General features: G+C 36.5%; 3 protein-coding genes and 1 pseudogene across 9 annotated transcripts; 2 read left to right on the top strand and 2 right to left on the bottom strand.

Moving 5' to 3' along the window:
• The first annotated feature begins 286 nt into the window (after positions 1–286).
• On the top strand, positions 287–5,113 carry LOC140825088 (U-box domain-containing protein 35-like). The gene is made up of 10 exons (XM_073186621.1): positions 287–851; positions 1,166–1,263; positions 1,452–1,570; positions 1,720–1,934; positions 2,024–2,099; positions 2,261–2,552; positions 2,776–2,877; positions 2,952–3,380; positions 3,918–4,673; positions 5,045–5,113. The coding sequence occupies exons 1-10, from the start codon at positions 641–643 to the stop codon at positions 5,090–5,092; spliced, it is 2,346 nt and encodes a 781-aa protein (XP_073042722.1). The 5' UTR covers positions 287–640; the 3' UTR covers positions 5,093–5,113.
• Positions 5,114–5,585: 472 nt separating this feature from the next.
• LOC140825089 (putative pentatricopeptide repeat-containing protein At1g10330) lies at positions 5,586–8,011 on the top strand (annotated as a pseudogene).
• Positions 8,012–8,578: 567 nt separating this feature from the next.
• Positions 8,579–14,226, bottom strand: LOC140825087 (protein KAKU4-like). 3 transcript variants are annotated; one of them, XM_073186620.1, is made up of 11 exons: positions 13,920–14,226; positions 13,239–13,291; positions 12,471–12,526; positions 11,967–12,073; positions 11,753–11,883; positions 11,305–11,481; positions 10,468–10,711; positions 10,248–10,330; positions 10,007–10,094; positions 9,287–9,368; positions 8,579–9,186 (listed from the first exon to the last, which is right to left on the bottom strand). In XM_073186620.1, exons 1-11 carry the CDS (start codon positions 14,158–14,160, stop codon positions 8,862–8,864), a joined length of 1,587 nt encoding a protein of 528 aa, XP_073042721.1. In that variant the 5' UTR covers positions 14,161–14,226; the 3' UTR covers positions 8,579–8,861. The 3 variants fall into 3 exon arrangements, with proteins under 3 accessions (XP_073042721.1, XP_073042719.1, XP_073042720.1); XM_073186618.1 differs by having other exon boundaries at positions 13,914–14,225; XM_073186619.1 differs by having other exon boundaries at positions 10,251–10,330; positions 13,914–14,225.
• A 1,042-nt stretch (positions 14,227–15,268) lies between these two features.
• On the bottom strand, positions 15,269–18,769 carry LOC140825086 (uncharacterized). Of its 5 annotated transcripts, none has more exons than XM_073186612.1 (6): positions 18,623–18,769; positions 16,304–17,371; positions 16,158–16,205; positions 15,992–16,090; positions 15,654–15,818; positions 15,269–15,512 (listed from the first exon to the last, which is right to left on the bottom strand). In XM_073186612.1, exons 2-6 carry the CDS (start codon positions 17,345–17,347, stop codon positions 15,360–15,362), a joined length of 1,509 nt encoding a protein of 502 aa, XP_073042713.1. In that variant the 5' UTR covers positions 17,348–17,371; positions 18,623–18,769; the 3' UTR covers positions 15,269–15,359. The 5 variants fall into 5 exon arrangements, with proteins under 5 accessions (XP_073042713.1, XP_073042715.1, XP_073042714.1 ...); XM_073186614.1 differs by lacking the exon at positions 18,623–18,769 and adding an exon at positions 18,487–18,559; XM_073186613.1 differs by lacking the exon at positions 18,623–18,769 and adding an exon at positions 18,118–18,343 and having other exon boundaries at positions 16,304–17,390.
• Positions 18,770–19,424: the final 655 nt, after the last annotated feature.

Here is a 19,424-nt window from a genome sequence, read left to right as displayed (position 1 = left end):
TGAAAATAAGAGTTGTAAATATTGAAAATTAGTGTGTGACGATGTAGGTAATGATATATTTTATTTTTGGATTATTTGTAAAGATTTCCTATAAATAGATCTCTCATTTGTGAAGAAAATCACAATTGAGTAGAGAGAAAAATATTATAAAGTATGTAGTTTGATAAATTTTGAGAGTTTAAGATTTTTACTTTTTATCCTAAATTTTTAATTTTTCACACCAATATGATTTGTATTTTTTGAGTCTTATTATTTATTTATTTTGAATTGTAAAATGGTAGACAAGTGTCTCGTCAGAACAGATAATAACTAACGAAAGCCTGTCGCAGAACAAAGTAGCGGTAATGCAAGCCTCGACCCGCCAAATATGGAGCTCCCTCAGTGGGAGATTAGCACACAGAGAGGGAGAGAGGCGGGCTTCTGCTTCTTGTTCCTGAAAAACAATTGATTGAAATTCCATATCTTCCAGATTATCCCACAAGGGTGATATTTTAATCTGCAAATATCACAATTTTCCCTGAAAACTTGAGAATAATAAAGGGGTCCTTCGTGTTCTTTTCTTCGTTGTTGTTGTAGTTTTTTTTTCCTCGTTAGTAAAAAGGCAGCATTTTGAGGGATAGGAAGCTTGAAGGAGAACAAGATGTGGCCTCCCCCAGTTAATCATGGAGAAAGGATGCCTCCATTGCCGAGGTTATTTGCTGTGGCTATAGACAGGGATAAAAACAGTCAAATTGCCCTCAAATGGGCTGTTGATAATCTTCTTATTAAAGGACAGACTGTGATTTTGATTCATGTTAAGCTTAAACAATCTGTTCCTGGATTGCCCGCACCGCCCTCTTTTGCTACCCCCTGTAATCCTCTATCTCTTCATTTTATGTTTATAATTGCCTATTGTTTGTGTCTCCATGTATTCTACAGCACAATGAAGTGTTGTAGGTTTGTGGTAACTTTTATGTGCAACGGATTCTTGAGGGCATGACATTATTTTTGCTGTGTTTTGTGTTTGTGCATGGAGTTTTTGGGATTCTTGCTCTCAAAGTGGGGTTGAAATTGTGTAATTATAAAATCCTACTTTATATATGACTATATTCGTTGAGGTTTGCTTGGTTTCCATGTTAAAGATTTTTGCCGCAAATAACATATACCATTCTCATCTTTGGCGCAGGGCCTAATCAGATTTCTGAAGCCAGTAATGAAATTGGAGATGATATACAGTTAAGGGAACTGTTAGTTCCTTTCCACGTCTTTTGTATGCGCAAAGATGTGGGTATTCAAGATTTGGGCATTTTAACTTTTCGTTTTTTTGGTCGTGAGAAGAACCTTGGAAATGCAACCATTTCAATATGAATTTGAACATGGAAAAAGAATAGTGACATACACAAGTATACAACTCTACAATTATTTTTATAGTCCTAAACTCAGTCTCAGCTTTCTAAATTTTTGTTTTACAGATACAATGCTATGATGTTGTGGTAGATGACACCGATGTAGCTGGAGCAATAATCGAATTCGTAAAGCAATCAACAATTGATGTGTTGGTTCTCGGTGCTGGGAAAGGCAGCATCTTCAGGTATTTTTTCCTCGTGGATGTTCTTCCTTGCATAATTACTTTTAACTGAGTTTATCTTCAATACTTTTAGATGGTATTTTGGGATTGTTTTTCGTCTACTCTTTATTATGTAACTCAGTATAAACCTAAGTAGCCTTTTTCAAAAACAGATTTAAAACAAAAGACATTCCCGGAAATATACTAAAAGGGGTGCCAGATTTTTGTACCGTATTCGTCATTCACAAGGGGAAGATTTCATCCACACGGGCTGCTTCCCGTCCCACCCCATCCATCCTCAACCCATTACGGAACCAAATACTAATTCAAGCCCATAGAAAATCAAATGCATCAGAACCACCAGTGTCGTCCAACAGTGATTCACGAAGTTGGTTTTTTTATTTCCAAAACACTGGCTCTGCAGTTATCTTTTTTTCATTTCTCACAGTAATGGATTCAATTCTGATTAATACGCAGGTTCATTTTCAGTACACTCTAGGCCAGGGTCCGAACTTCCAATCCATGCCAAGCAAAACGAGGCAAACTTTATCAAGTATGTCTTAACACGTGTAGTCATATTCTTTATTGACAAATCAGTTAGAACTTTGAATGCATTTTCCACATATTGTCGCCGCTTTCTTGCTTAAATATAAGTGAGATAAGGGTTGATATTTACGTTGAAATCTAACTTTTAACCGTGGTTGCTGCAAAAAGGTCACCATTCACTCATCGGAAGGCTCCCACTGGAAAAGCATATGAACTATCTCCACCAGAAACTGACATATCCTTTGTCAGTTCTGCAAGGCAGAGTTTTGACGTGTTCCCTTCATATTATGAGGGCTCGGAAGGTGCTCCTACTCCTCCAAGGCTTTCGGGAATATCGGACATAGATTACCCAGGGTTCAATTCATTGCAAATTGAACGAAAGTCAGTGGGCATAGCAACCCCACCAGAATTGTTCATTGACTCAATTGAAAACGATAAAGCAATCACAGCCCAGACAATGGTAAGGTTACCGACATTAAGATTTACATGCATATATTATCTGTTTACCTGCAAAGATTGACCCTGTCACCTTGCTAGATGCTACTGAGTTAAAGAAAACTTGCATGATTTCCTCATAGCTTATTCAATTTGTACTCATTTTTGAAGTATTTCCTGTTTGTCTACATTTACTATTGAATTAGTATTAGTATGAAGACATGGCTCAGATTTGATAATATTTACAGGAGGAAGTAGAAGCTGAAATGAGAAGATTAAAGCAGGAACTCAAGCAAACAATGGATTTGTACAGTACAGCGTGCAAGGAAGCACTCTCAGCGAAAGAGAAGGCATGGAAATTTTCTTGTTTCCTGGACTCCAGGATTCTGTTCCAAGAGTCTATATAAATTCTTTCCCATTGTAGGCAAAGGAGCTTCAGCGTTGGAAAATTGAAGAGCAGAAGAGATTAGAAGAGGCAAGATTATCAGAAGAGGCAGCATTGGCTCTTGCAAAAAAAGAGAAGGCCAAGTCTAAGGCAGCCTTCGAGCATGCTGAAGCATCTCGAAGGATAGCCGAACTGGAAGCTCAAAAGAGGATCAATGCAGAAATGAAGGTCATAAAAGAATCAGAAGATGAGTCTAGGGTACTTGACGCTCTGACTCAGTCAGATTTCATGTACAGAAAATACACGATCGAAGAGATTGAAGCTGCTACAGAATATTTTGCACAATCTAGAAAGATTGGAGAAGGAGGGTATGGGCCTGTATACAAGTGTTATTTAGACCACACACCTGCTGCAGTGAAGGTTCTTCGACCTGATGCTACTCATGGAAGATCACAATTTCAACAAGAGGTATGCGGATGTAAATAAATTTTCAGATGAGAGAAAGGAATAGTGTAGTTTGAACATCTCTAACAAAATTAACGTCATAGCAAGTTCATGCAATTAAGTTCCAGATTCTCTCCATCTTTGGTCTTGATGTTATCTAGAAATCATGCATTTAGAATTTATTATTATTGACGTAAGTGTACAGTTATATGTATTGGGGAACAACAATTCTTCTACAGCTATGGGGGTCAATATTTGAATATGATGTTTGGGTGGTTGTTTGTTTTAAACAATTTAAGCTGGCGGTTATCACCAATTGTAGTTTATGGTCTGTACTACAATTAGATTCTCCTAAGGTTTCTCTTTCGCTCAAAGTGGTGTTGAAATAGAAAATGTAGATATCAATTGTGTATGAAAATTTCTCCTCGACTCCTAAATGATGGTGCTTTTCAGTCGTCATTAGATTTTAATTTTACGGGTCGTCCTACTTTCCATGTTAACAAAACTGTCCCTAAAGAGACTTCTTTTCAATCACATAATTCGTTTCTTATTTGACACCAGGTTGAAATTTTAAGCTGCATAAGACACCCCCACATGGTCCTACTTCTAGGAGCCTGTCCAGAATATGGTTGCTTAGTTTATGAGTACATGTCCAATGGAAGCTTAGAAGATCGTTTATTGAGGCATGGTAACACTCCTCCGCTATCTTGGCAGCATAGGTTTCGAATAGCTGCTGAAATTGGCACTGGCCTGCTCTTCCTCCATCAGACCAAACCAGAGCCACTGGTACATCGCGATCTCAAACCTGCCAATATTCTTCTTGACCGCAATTATGTCAGCAAAATCAGTGATGTTGGCTTGGCTAGACTTGTCCCTCCATCTACATCTGACTGTGTTACTCAATATCGGATGACATCTACAGCTGGAACTTTCTGCTACATAGATCCAGAGTATCAGCAAACTGGTATGCTTGGCGTAAAATCTGACATATACTCCCTTGGAATCATATTCTTACAAATTCTTACCGGCAAACCCCCAATGGGTCTAACTCATCATGTTGAAAGAGCTATCGAGAGAGGTGCCTTTCCTGAGATGCTGGATCCATCTGTGCCTGACTGGCCAGTTGAAGAAGCTTTGAGCTTAGCTAAATTGGCGCTTAAGTGCTCAGAACTTAGAAGAAAAGACAGGCCAGATCTTGGAAAAGTCGTTCTTCCTCAATTGAACAAACTGCGAGAACTAGCGGAAGATGCCATGGCCAACTCAGTGCCATGCAGTACAAATCCCTCACCCACTCACAGTCAGGTTTCCATGTCTAAAGTAAGTCTGGGTACATTATCTTGCAAATTAATCCTTCTGTATCTTACAGATTAAGAATGCTAATCGGGATCCTGGTTCTTGGTAATCTATGGTTTTCCTTATAATTCTAAATCCATAAAAATCCGTGGCATGGTTATTTGCTTTAATATTGTCAGGTCTTGCACAAATAGGCCAACGCTGAATAATTGCCAATTTTCGAGAATGGTAGATATAAACTCATATTTCACCGAAGATATGGTCATTTCATTTTGTTGTTTTCCTGAGATGCTGGACAAATTAGTACTAGAAGAATTTGTGGGCTAAACTTCATTTCTGTGAATTTTAGCCTCAGCCTCTAATGTGTTATCCCAATTTTTTTTTTTTTTTTGCAGGAAGACTTGAGTTATCCACCATCACCACAATCGAGCATGGGGAGCTGATATATCGTAAGATGCATCGACCGCATGAGAAGTAGTTGGGGGTGTACAGGGAACGAGGAACACAAAATTTTGACTGCTGATCTTTTTTTTTGTTATATGAACATATCATCAATGGTCTCTTGTTAAAAATATAACTACACTGGGAGAATCAAGAAATCAATTCGTTCCTAATACGTTCATAAAAGAACATCAAGTACATCCTATCAACTCATTGCTCGATGTACAAAGATTTGTATTTTCCGAAAAATATCTTCAATGCATTGTTTCTCTTTATCATTACTTGTGTATCATGCTTGACTTTAGTTTTTGCATGGTACTTCTGTAAATTGTTCAGAATCAGTTTCATTTATTCTAGTTTTGCAGAAAGAGAGAATCTTGATTTATTTTGTAGAGGAAAACAGCAATAAAGATTCTTGATTCATCATGCAGATAAATCAAAGGCTGGAGAGATTATTGGCCCATGTCCTGTATCCTACCTTATATCGACGCCTCATTTAGACCAATGCAGTCGAAAATCTTTCACTTTTAAATATCGCGCCGACATTTGGTTTACATCCCCTGCAATGGGAAACATGCGCGTTACGAGCCACTTTGACAGGACAGTTAATTCAAGAGACCAATGAATATTTGATTTATTCATACATATGAAAATAGTTTTTTGCGTATCTGATGTTCGTTATATTATCATTTTTTTTTATCGGTATATGAATAAGTTTATGGATCAAAAAGACTTTACTATTCAATGGTCATACCAATAAATTGCAAAAGATGATGATATCTCACATGGACTTTGAGAGTAGTCCAAAGAGCTATCACTGCAGTTACATAAAGCAGTTACTTCCCAATAATCGCGAGAGTTTTCGAAAATTATATCGAGAAGCAACATATAAGGAGCGAGGGATATACAAGGATAGTTAGTTTGGCAGAATGTAGTAGTACAAGTCGGTGAACTAGCTCAACAGCTGTTCGAACATATGTCCCGCCAAATTGTCCTCTAATTCTTTTGAAGTGTGATCGGGCGTGCATCAGTGGTAATGACTGATGAGCAGGGATGAGGGAAGAAGCCACTGCTGGTTCTTTGATTTGTGTTTTTGTTTAATATGCAAGGCTTTTTCGTGATTTCCCTCACAAAGACCTGGTAAGATAGCTTCAATTCGAAGATTTAATTGCTCCGTGTTTGTGTACATGATCTTTTTGAGATGATATGTTTGCTGATACAGCACACGAAAACACGAGTAAACATCTCCAATAACCACATTACACAAATGAAAAGATGGTGAAAGAAAGTTGATAATTTTAATTATTTGCTTTTTACCCAAGCAGGATCTCCATTATTATCTTCCTATGTTGTCAGATTGCAGAAACATTCGTGCATATTCATATCATACATTATTGGAATGCTTAAGGTGAACTTCTTTTCGCCTGAGTTTTTGCTCCATCTTCTTATTCGCTTCAACAAATATTCAAATTAAGTTAAACGAATCCAATCGCTGTTGATCACCAATGGTCACCTACTGATAACAGATCGACGGATTAATACTCTTCTTTACAATGATCTCATCAGAACCTACCTCAATCTTTCTCAGCCAAACACTTCTCTCCTTCTGTTCACCCACATGCTTCAGCATCCAGCCACTCCCAATGATCACACATTTCCTTCTGTTCTCAAAGCCACAATTTCTCTCAAAAAATCGTCTTTTGCTTCATCAGTCGGCTGCTCCTCTCACCCACAATGTGTCAAAAGAGGAGTATTACTCAACCATTTTGTACAAGCATCCTTTCTTTCTCTTTTCTCAGAGTTTGGAGATCTGAGCAATGCCTGTAGGATGTTTGATGAAATGCCTCGACTGTTTATTGTTTCATATAATGCAATGCTTGCTGCATTTGGGAAGCGTGGGGACATGGGACTGGCTGTTTCAATGTTATTTAGCATTCCCGAGAGAGGTGTTTATTAGTGGACGAGTGTGATCAATGCATACATGAGAAAAGGGTGTTTAGGGAAGCCATTGCCTTTTTTGGAGAAATGATGGTGGATGGGTTCGTTATTGGCGGTCTTTTACAGCCAAATTAGGCTACCTTTGTAAGCATGCTCTCTGCTTGTGCGAATTTGGATGATGCCTATGCATTATGTTTAGGAAAGCAAGTTCATGGATACTTGTAGAGGAATATGGAGTCGAGTGTTTTCCTTGGAACATCATTGATATCTTTTTATGGGAAAACAGGCTGTTTAGATTATGCTATCAAAGTTTTTGATCGGATGACTGTGAAAGAGGCATGTGCTTGGAATGCAATTATTTGTTCTATGGTGTCGAATGGCAGGGAAAACAAGCCTTACACATGTTTGAGGCAATGAAAGATTCAACATTCTGCCCGAATGAAGTTACTTTTGTTGGGGTCCTTTCAGCCTGAGCTCGAACAAAGCTCGTGGACTTGGGGTCTGAAAATGTTTCGCACTATGACACGTGATTTCTCTATTGTCCCAAATATGGAACACTATGGGTGTGTGGTGGATCTTTTGGGTAGAGCTGGGCTTTTAAAGGAGGCATGTGAGTTTGTGGGAAGCATGCCTTTTGAGGCTACTGCGTCTGCCTGGGGTGCACTTTTGACTGCATGTAGAGTTTATGGGCCTGTTGAGTTGGGAAACAAATTAGGGAAACGAGTTCTTTAGTTGGAACCGCGGCATTGTGGACGATATGTTGTGTTGTCGAGCATATATACTGGGGCTGATGGATGGGACGATCCTGCTGTTTTGAGGCAAGTAATGGTGGATGCTGCGTGAATTGGATTTTTAGGTTGCATTTAAAATTTAATCTCCATCGCTTGTTGCTTAGCATCGAAACAGAGTGAAAGTTCTAGTAAATACTCATCGCATGAACTGCATGTCAAGCTCTCAACTTTGTCATCTCTTTCTATTTTTTGCCGTCGTCTAATGATAGTATCTTTTTTTCCATTTAAAAAAATAAAAGATACAAAAGCTTTAGCTCAAAAACATCTCTTTAAAGAAGTTCTTCGCTGTGAAATATTGTGTTTGACAGGATTTTAAAAATTCTGTAAAAAAACATCATAGCTCAAAAAATATAACTTTAAAATTTTTTTTGCGGTTTATCTCTGAAAATATTTTTTTTTAAAGAGAGACTATATTCACTATTCTTATTTTTTTTATAAACATACATAAAACTGTTTCTGTATATACATATATAAAAGGCTACTTCACTGTTCTATCGAAGCATATAACTGTTTACACTGTTCTATCTAAACATATAACTGTTTACATAAAAAAAAAACACTCGTTTTTATAAAAACACAACTCTTTTTTTCAATTTGGTGAATATAAAAAAACACTCGTTTTTATAAAAACATAACTCTTTTTTTTCCAATTTGGTGTGTGTGTGCGTGTGTGTTTAATCTAAACACAACTTTTTTTCATGTTAAGGTGCTAGTGTATCTAACTGGCATATTACTCTTTACCAGTTTTGATCGCCAAAACAGCTAATTCATAATAAAATAAATAAATAACCAGAGTACTCCAACATCCAGTACAAATTGAACATCATTGCTGATGCAATTACAGTCGGAAAAGCCCTAGAGTATCAGCGAAAACAACTCTAACAACTTAAAAGCTCATAAAATGAAATACTTTAGCAGCCTAAAATGAAATACTTGGCAGCCTAAATTACTACTCGATCATATTGTCCTAAAACAGAACTTGTGGAAGATCTTTCCTAAAATAGTGTACAGCGTAGTTGAACTAATAAACAAAATGACATCCTCATTTACCTCTTCTCTTGCTTCTTCTGAGGTTCCCACCTTTTTTTTTCGCTTGTGGCTTTCCATGCATAAAATCAGTCTTTCCATCTGTTGACGGCTGAATCATCTCTTCTGATAACTCTTCACGTTGCTTGCTCAAACTATTCTGAGAACCACTTGCAATGCTAGCGGTTTCAGTAACAATAGGAACTTCTACACAAGTTTCGGTCGAAAGCTCACATCTGCCCTCCAAATTGCCAGCATTCAGCGACTTATTCTTGTTGGTATTGTGGCTATCCTCATTGTCTTGCTCGTGGTTTTGGCTAGTAACACCTCCAGGAGACAAACTGAGAAGTAGAACCAGTATTAGTTGTAAGAATGGATGTTATGAGAGAAATAGTGCAGCATCCTTTCACCATCGGAAGAAGAGAGCAATTTTTACATTACCTAGTCTGAGATAGCGAAAAACCATTTACTTCTGGTGTTCCACCAATTTCAGTAACCTTGTTTTCTGGAGGTCCCTCTGAATCTGTAAAGAGGTTGAGGTGAAGAGGACATATACAAACATAAACACGCACACAGTCTCAGAAATTCTGCTATACAAATTAATCAACACCACAATGACTTGCCCACTTGTGGTAAACTGTGACTAACTGATATTTTGGAAGTGCTCAAGAACCTTGACTTTTTAAAATCGTTCTTTGATAAGAGATGGACAGATGGTGCTAAATGTGTTGTGTACAGGGATTGATGACAATAGGAAATATGAAACTTTTCAAATCACCTAGTATAAATCCAACTATTTGAGCTACGTAATGGTTTATTTTAGCCCCTCTGCCATGTCACTTTGCTTGTTGTGCTATCCTCAACTCTTCTTTGGATTTGTTACAGCCAAATGGCCAATAAAAGCCGCTTGCGAGTAGTCTCCACAAGATGCATGATTTAGGGTCCAAATTTCAATTTTAATTAATCTCAAAACAACTGAGAAGTGAAAAAGGAAACATAACAGAACCTAACAAGCGGCAACCTACAGGCTACACAAACATTTAAATCACATGTAAGGCTTAGCTGATATTTCCTGTTTGATTCTCTATTCAATAGTTATCAGCATTCAGCAACAAAATAAATTTAACTAAAATTCGAATACAAATAATAAAGAGTACATACCAGTATGGAGCTCCTCAGATTTGGAACTGGTAGGGCGTGAGAGTTTGAGTGTAAAGCTTTCACCATCAATTTGACCAACTTTTGAATCCTTTAAGAATAAATAAACTTGAAGGTCTAAGACACTAACAAGTGCAATTTAAAAGCTTTTAGTTCTAAATACTTATTCCAGATCCAGTTTATAGTTCCACGTGATTATATACTAATCAACAGCTTATAAAAAGTAAAAAAAAAACTCAACAACTACCTCATTATTTCCTGAATAAAGATTAGCTGGTTTGGTTGACAGTGCTTCACTTGCCTTGCCATCTTGCCTCGACTCCAAAGCTGACCAAAACTCAATGTTTTTAAATGCATGTTTCTGTTAGTTACACTTGTTTGACATATAAATTAGATCAATGTTATTTCGGATAAATATAGCTCGCCAGTGACTAGCTGAACATTCAGACAAGATATAAACCAACCTGCAAGGACAGGATCAGAACTCACTCCAGCATCCATCAACACACCTATTTGGTGAGTTTTCCTAAAAGAATCTGGCTCAATAGCTTTCTTTTCCATATCCTCCTGCCTACTTGTTGCAATAGCAAACAATGATGGATCAATCCTGGAAGATGGAGTGCGAAGCATATCTTCAGTTGCTTTTGTGCGCACTCTCCGTAATTCTTCTTGGATATTCCATGATCCAGATGTAACAGAATTCCGTTTCTGCAACATTTCGATAAACATTAAAAGTCTAAAACAAAGGATAATACATAGGATGACCCGAAACAAGTGCAAACAAAGTAAATAAAAGGACAACAAGAAAAAACATCATCCATCTGACATAGCCCTGCATAACTAACATACATTTTTTTTATCATTTAAGTACAGAAAAAAGATTATGAGATTAATAAATTTGTTATAAACAGCAACATTTTTTGTAAACAAATTTGTTTTTCAGCTATCTATGTGTCTTGATAAATCGTCGATGTGATGGCCACAAAGCACCCTGAATTTTGGAAGGACAGACTCAATAGACCCTTCAACTTGAGTTTGAAAATACACCGGCACACCTTCAATCTTTTTCAAGATACTTTATTTAATATAGCAATCACATTGTTGTTCAAACTGACCATCCGAGAAGTTCAGAAGCAGAAGATACTAGATATACTGACACAAGTAACACATTTATAGTTTCAGACCCAAAAACAATTCGGATGTTTTCAAACGAAAAAGGTTCAGTTTTCAGCAATCCACGAGGTGACTTGCTTTCCGGATGCAGGAACAGAAGTAAAAAGAGGAAATAATCAGGCATGCACCTTTGACGAAGACAAAGAGTCATGGCCAACTGAATATGATGTTCCTTCTTTGATCAACTCCATTCTTGCTGTCAAAGGCGTGCTTAACTCAATTTGCTTCGTGGGAGATGCCCAAGGTGGCCTGTCTCTCATATAGGATCTGGCCACATCAAGAGGAGAACCGCCCGCACTATTGACCTGCATTATTAGCAAAATCAAATCATCAGATGACATTATCCTAATACCAAGATTTCTTTGTAAAGTCAAGAACCAATCTCAGACTCAAAAGGTCGCAAAAGTGACATCGTTGATGTCAAAAATGAAGAAGAAAATCTGTTTGGGTATAAAATAGGTAACAGGAATATAGAAAGTTAAGTTAAAAAGATAAAAAAATCCAACTATTACTGGTTAACAAAAGATCAGCCAGCATGTAGTATGTATCAAATATCACAAAAAGGTTATCACTAACATGTTCGGTCCCAGAGGGGTTGGGATCACACGTCCCTTCATCTGTATTTTCCACTGAACTTGGCCCCATTTTCTTCTCTCGAAACCATTTTTTTGCTTCCAAAACTGCTTCTTTATACATATCCCCAACTTCTATAAATGAAAATAAGAAATATATTAAATAATGAGAAGAATTCACCCCAGGACGAATATAAAATTTCTTGTAAGGCAATAACCATTGTCTGTCATTTTCCCAGGATGGGCAGCAATTCTTTTCTCTCTTTCCATCGACCAATCAATAACTCGTGACTTAAGAAGTTCAGTCAACCTATCACATTCTTCCCTGATAAAAGATGAAAATAACAGTAAGCAAAATCAACAACATCCATAGTACAGCCAATCAGATTATTGTGAACATTTGTGCCCTTAAAACATTAGCAGTTTAGCACATGCCCAATGGATATCAGTTGCGAGGTTCAAGTACAGCATAAAGGGTCCTGGTGTCTAGGCATTGAGTTCTACCAGCATAAGTTACATCTCACCTCTATAAAACCGATAAACATAACTAACACCATCAAACTAAATGCATGTAAGATAATTACTCATTCTTGACAACAATCACTTCTTATCAGAAAGAGAAATGGAAAAAATAACGAATGTTATAAAAGAAAAAAATAATTACAAACTAGAACCAGAAAATTTCAAGCCAGGTACAAATACCTCAAAGTTCTTGTGATTACCTTGAGAAAGTTTCCTGCATTATAAGTTGTTCAATTATCCGTTTTGTTTCAATCCTCTGCACACAAATATCAAGGAACCATCAGCCGAAAATGATAGAGGATATTTTTGAGGCATTTCAATCATCAACATTTAAAAGAATGGTAGTACAGATTCTGTTTTCTGGCTATGAAAAGATTTCAAACTCAAGATACAGATTTCAGTATAGATCGTCCATCAAGGACGCACTACATGATACGAGACTCTAAAACAATCTAAATGATGCCAAGTTATTCTACCGAAATTGGGGTTCGGATATGAGTTAACTGACTGCCTGATCAAAGAGTTGGGAAGATCGTGTGTTGTTGTGCTTGGATTCTTTTGCCGTGACAAGGTTTGTATTGATAAAAAGATTTAACAAAGGAACAAAAAGACAAAAGGTAAATGCAAACTATAAATTCCATGAAGGGAGGAATCTTTTTGTATCCTCAACATACCGTGAATCATCCTTCTAACAAAGTTCATTTAATTTTACCCCTTCTTAGACATAAACTAAACAAACCATGAATGATATCAACCACAGCAAATAATAAAATCTGTCCAATCCCTCTAATATAAAATTAGAGTATGTCCCTTCTGACAGAACCATTTTGCTTTGTTGCTGTAGACGATGATGCATAACGCACATAAATAGAAACATGACACCTAGTCAAAAAATGGGGGATCCACCAATATTAATCTTAACATTAATATGGTGCAACAGTGGTATTATAAGATAAGAGTGAGGTTACCTCATGCAAGGCCTTATCTCCATCATAAGCATCTTCATCATTGTCAACACCATCTTTTGCCAAACGAAAAGATAGAGAAGAAAAGAAGTTACAAAAACATGAGTAAGTCAAACAATATATGAAAGAGAGTAGGTGAAAGTGGAAATAAAAAAAGACCTAATAAATCCACCACCAGTACACATTTATCAAAATTATCACTAACAGAAACTCTGCAAAAGCAAGTTTAAGGCTTTCATGGTGTAATATGCTTATGACTTAAACTCAACGTCATAAAACTGCATAATACATCTTATATGAAGTCAAAGCGTATAAAAAAATCATTGCCAGCTTTAATTTACAGAGTGACGATGTGCAATCGAAAGGATAACCATCCATTGAAGCGCTCACGATAATAATCCCAAATGTATCCATAAACTTCTATCAATGCCTCCTTTTTCCGTGACTTAGGTTGCATCACATCTACTTTAGCTAACGGAAAACAAAAAACTGTAAAAGCAGGAGACTGCCACAGGTGAAGAGGATCAAGAATATTGAAAAGTACCATTTCACGCGCATATGGTAGAAATTAAATCATGAATACGCTCATAATTGAAACCAAAAAAAATGAAACCAAGAGGCGCGGAAAGGAAATAATAATTGTTTTTAAAAAAACCCCAAACAGAAGTGAATGCGTACCAGCACCTGAGTCCTCGTCTTCATCTTCTTCTGAAGATGAAGATTCGGAGTATAAAACACTCGCAAGTATTTTTCCAGCGCCAGAAGCTATGGCGCGGGCAGATGGTAAAACTCTGCCAGAAAACCAACTAGGGCTTTTACCAGGCGGAGGCTGCGAGGGCGGGCGGTCATACGGGGTGGTAGCGAGACGCTGCTTCCTCCTATTAGCGACAATTTTTCCGCCAGCACCGGATCGAGAATCTGCCATTGGGAGGAAAATGGGAATTTGAAATGGAAAGATCGGATTCGTTTATTTCAGGACATTGCGGGTTTAGTTAACTTGTGCTTTTGTACGAGTTTTTATTTTGATTTTTACTTTCCAATTTGCCATTTTTGTTTATTCAAATTCATATTTATTTTCACATTTCTGTAACTATTTTTGGATTCAGGGTTGTATTTGTTATTATGATTATAAAATCAGGATCCATTTTTTAATAAAATTTGTGATTCTTTTATTTTCCTTTGTAATTTAATAATCCAACGATTACAAAAGAAAACTACACCATTTGTTATGTTGTAACAAATCTAACCTAAGTTTATAAAAACTCATTCACTCACTCACGTAGAGGCCAAAATTAAACTATCGTGATCGTTTAATATAATATTTCTTTTTTAAGTTCTTAAAATATAGCATATAGTTATTTTAAAGAGAAGTTGGTGAAAAATTCTCAATCAAAATATTTTTTTGGTTCACTTCATATCCACAAAATTGTGGTACTATGTCATACGAAATATGGTACACTTCATGTGGAAATATGGTACTAAAAAAGTACTCAAGGACTGAACCAAAAAAAAAAATCGATGACCAAGGATTAAAGTCAATTTCCATTTATTTTAAAGCTAGCTTAGTTTTCGATTATTGGAGTTGCCACTTTACTTGGTTAAGAAACATATAAAAGTGTCCAATCATGGAAATGTGCATATAATGTTTTCTAAAAATACATATTTTACAATAATCTACAGTCTATGTTTTATTCAAAATGATAATATTGTTATCAAACTGATGACAATATACAAGATTAACATCATAATATGTATCGATATAATTGTTTTTAATAGTGAGTGAATGATAATTTAAAATAATAATTTAATTGGAAGGCGTGAAAAAAAGAAATGGAAATTGAGAAATATACCAAAACTGTCGCTCACATTTTTATTTTTGAGATTTTCAACTTTTTTTCATAAATAGATAAAAAATAAACTTGCCTGATTTTTTTTTTTTAAAAAAATTCTAGAAGTGAAAATAAGAATAAAGCCAAAGAAAGACAATAACTGGAATACTGCACGCATTTGCACAAGGCAGGCAGTAGGCAGTATCACTAAAACGACTAAAATTCCAGTAGGACAGAATATTCACAAAAGTAACAAACTCAAGAAAATCCAAGCTCTGTACAGATAAATAGCCATTCACAAAGATGAAAATGATTGTGATGGGGCTGCTGAACCTTTACAAATCGGGCACCAGTTCTTGAGACTTAACCACTGGGTGATACACGTTATGTGATAACCATGGTCACATTCAATCAACGTCCCAACGTTGTCCCCGAGTTCAAACTCCTCCTGCAAAATATGGAGGAGTCGTGCAATCAATGAAATGAAGAATCTACTTTGTTTCGTTTTACTTTTCTTTTAGCATAGCTTCGTAGCTCGCTGTACCTGAGTTCTGGTCTAAAATTGGTCCCATATATACATATATAATACCTGACAAATACTGCATTTGATGTCACGTCCATCCTCACTTGATCCCGTATCTCGAACTTCCAATGGGGTTTTCGGGTACATGCTTCTCCTGATGCATTTCGACAATGTCTCTTCCGAGAGGGCCGTGCTTACCGTACCCATCCTCTCCTCTAAAGCTAACAATTCCTGTCAAAGGCGCAGCATATTCAATGTCATAAAACTCGAGCAAATACCAGCGAACAAATAATAACCACCTCCTAGATTCAAACAAAATTAACAAAGAACACGCTGGAAAAAATGAATATTATAAATGTTTATCATTAGTCAAAGTATGACAAACAAGTAAAAGCAAAACCAACCTCGTACGACATATCATCAATATCCATCCTCATGTCTCGATGTTGGTCGTGGAGGTTAAGGCCGGTGAGGAAAAACCTGGCCTCCAGAGCTAGTACTTGCTGGGAACATAGAATAAGATCATAAATTTTGATTTTAAAATATGTGTGGTAAACAAACATCAGTTACCTCATGCGTCAGCACTGCACGTTCGATCCTCTCAAGAGCTAATAATACCTGTGAAGTGAGATTTTGACGGATATAATGGAGAGACACAATTAGTTCAGAAAAACCCAACTAAAACAATTGTTACATCTCAATAACAAGAACACTACCTCAGCGATTCCATCAAGGTTATCCTGAGGTAATGCACGACGATTCCTTGAATGGTTAAAACCAAGATCCTCCGAACTGAAATACATCAAAGTCGAGGAGTTATCACCATTACTGCTTGAATGACTAGAAAGGGTGTTATTAGGTGTTTCTGAATCGGAAGGTTCTCCAATGGATGAAAACTTTTGTCTATTTTCTCGGTCTTTAGGCCTCATTCTTTTGTTTATATTTCCTGAATTTCGAGCCCGAGCAGAACTGGTAGCACTGCTATCCCCTCCAACTATGCAACTATTTCTTCTTGAATTGGAGATTGAGGTACGCCTAGTTGAAGGTGATACATGCCTATGAAAAGATGATAGGGCGGTGGTTTTTCTCCCACTATGAGATGAGCTGGTGTCCTTTTCATGGCTTCTCTTTTTCATTGCATTCTCTGTGATAGACTTTGACACTGATGAACAACTAGGTGGTATAACATCAGGTTTTGAACAAGATTTTAGGCTCCTTTGACTATACCTACTCAAAGTGCTACTCTTAGATGGCCCAGTGCCAATGCTTTTAGAAGCCAAAAAATCTGAAGAAGACGGCAGGATGCTGGGTTTACGAGGTCTAATGTTTGAAGATACATTTGAAATTCTACTTTCCGTTATAGTAATCTTTTCAGAGTTGTTAATCCCTAATTTGGATTGATAAGTTGGACTTCTACCTAGTGAATCACCTGACACGCTACTTTCTGAATGAGAAAACAACTTTCTCCTTGAATCTAAATTAAACTTCTTTTCACTCATCTTCGCAGAATTTCTTTTAGAAGAAGTTCCAATTATTCCATTCCCACGCAAAGAACAAGAAGAAGGTCTAGGACATTTGGATCTATCTATGGTTCCGAAATTTGTAGTCTGACTGTACTTAATTCTCCCGCTACATCCTATTCGATTACAAAATCGAACGTCTTCATCCCTCGCAGAACCTGCATCTTTAAAAGCAACAGTAGGAACTTTTCTTTGAGCGATCGGCCCACCTGCACTTCTTTTACCAGCACGTGCATCCATTAATCCTTAAATTGAGCTTCTATCCTGTTTCACCAAGAGCAGACTCTTTTAGCTTCAAATAAAATAAGGATAACAACAATTTTGGTTGAACAACAATGGAATGCCAAAGAAATTGCCGAAAGATCATAAGCATTTTACAACAAAAGTGGCTTGCCAACAGTGAACAACATACAAGTCTATGTACGGTGGAAGAAGAAAGTTATCCATTGAATGGTAAGTAAAATAGAGAGCATATGCACATTTTAAATAATATAGTAGTAAAACATCCATAAACATATGAAGAGCCTATAAAAACAACCTAGGATTGAGTACACAATATATAACTGTAGCACTTAAGCAGTAACTGTGAAAAACTCTAAAACATAACAACATAGGCATGTTCAGAATCAACAACAGATGAATGCCAGGAAGGGATTTCACAATAAAAACCCCATTTTTTCATGTGGAACACTCCAAACACAAAGCATACGATAAAAAAGCTCAAAAAAATTCAAGAGGGGAGTCTATGGGAAAATAATATTACAAGAGGACAAATAAAAGCACAAATAGTAAAATGGTGAATCCTTTGAACATTTCAATTCCTTCTTATATACATGTATGTGTGAAACTTAGCAATGGTATTTTATTAATATTATATTGCGTTCAATGGCTTCACTCGTAAAGAAACACTTATCAAAATCAAGTGACCACAAAATTGAAGCAAAGAGTATTCTGGGGAGCTGAAAAGAGAAACAACCATCCTATATCTTTCGATAAACATATCAAACAACATAACAACAAAAAATTCCTGTAAAAGATCATAATCATCCATGATTAAATAAAAAAATAACCAAAATAAAGTCCCTTCCAAAGAAACGCACCAACTCCGACAACAACCGAACAATCCTTAAAAATTCAACTGAAACAAGGTTTGGGTATCAAATCCAAAACAATCTGGAGATTTTAAAAAAAAATAAGACGAACAGATCGCAAAAGGGAAACAGAAGCAAGAAAACCGACGTACGAACTCAAAACCGGACGGAGACCAGAAGAAATTGAAGAAACCGTGGAAAAATATATCGATTCTTCATAGTAAATTCAATTCATAGAGACTCGGTCTTACAAAAAACCAATCAAGAAACAAAGTAACGCAAACTAACCATATCAAACCCATAAAATTTTCGTTAAAACTAATCAAAGAACACAACAGTGACAATTAAAAAACCATGAAAAACTCCAACGATTGATTAAAACGAAAGCAAAAGCTAACTAATGATCCCGTTATTTTATATTCACCTTTCTTCCTCCTTTTCCACTGTTATTCTTTTCCTTTTTCGTCCCACCGAAAGAGAAGGAAAAAGAAAATTCCAATCACTATGCTATAGGAGAAGCCCTGTCCTTAATAGAGGAAGGGGGAAGAGAGAGGCGTGCGTGTTGTGCTGAAATAAGCATTTGGTGAGATGTATATAATTAACTTTAAGTAGAAAATAAAAATCTTCGAAAATATGATTCAAATCATAATTCATAAATACATATGGACTTGTGCTACAAAAAAATTCTTAAAACTGACCAGAAATATAACTTATAAATATAACTCATAGCAACAAAAGTTTTCTTTATGGCTGTTTTATCTTATTTTAATTTTGATCACAGTTTATAATGTATTATTGAAATACTTTGAATCGTCAGATTTCCAATTGGTGAAGTAAGGACCGACGAGTCCAGTGGCATGCGTGACCACCCTACTAAATCCGCTCAATAAACACCAAATCCCCGTTATGTTATACTATTATATTATATTAATTATCAAGCGGTAGGAATTTTATTAAATATAACCTAAAACTACTGTCTGGCCTGTTGGCGGATTTCAGACGTGGGATCTGGTTTTCAGGTTCTGTTATTCGGATAGCCTAGAATGCCCGAGATAAAGGGCCCTCCACCACTTCCGTGTCGGCTTTGCGACCCCCAATTTCTGATGGTGAATGATGTGATATTTACTGGAAACTAAGAAAATACAGAAAACTTAATATTCTATAAAATCCAAAACAGACCTTAATCGTTTGTCCACGATTTGCTTATATTTTTGTGGACTAGCAAA

The sequence above is a fragment of the Primulina eburnea genome, chromosome 3, assembly GCF_022965805.1.
Source record: "Primulina eburnea isolate SZY01 chromosome 3, ASM2296580v1, whole genome shotgun sequence".
NCBI lineage: Eukaryota > Viridiplantae > Streptophyta > Magnoliopsida > Lamiales > Gesneriaceae > Primulina > Primulina eburnea.
Note: the sequence above shows the minus strand (reverse complement) of the source record. Positions and strands in the feature narration are given on the sequence as shown.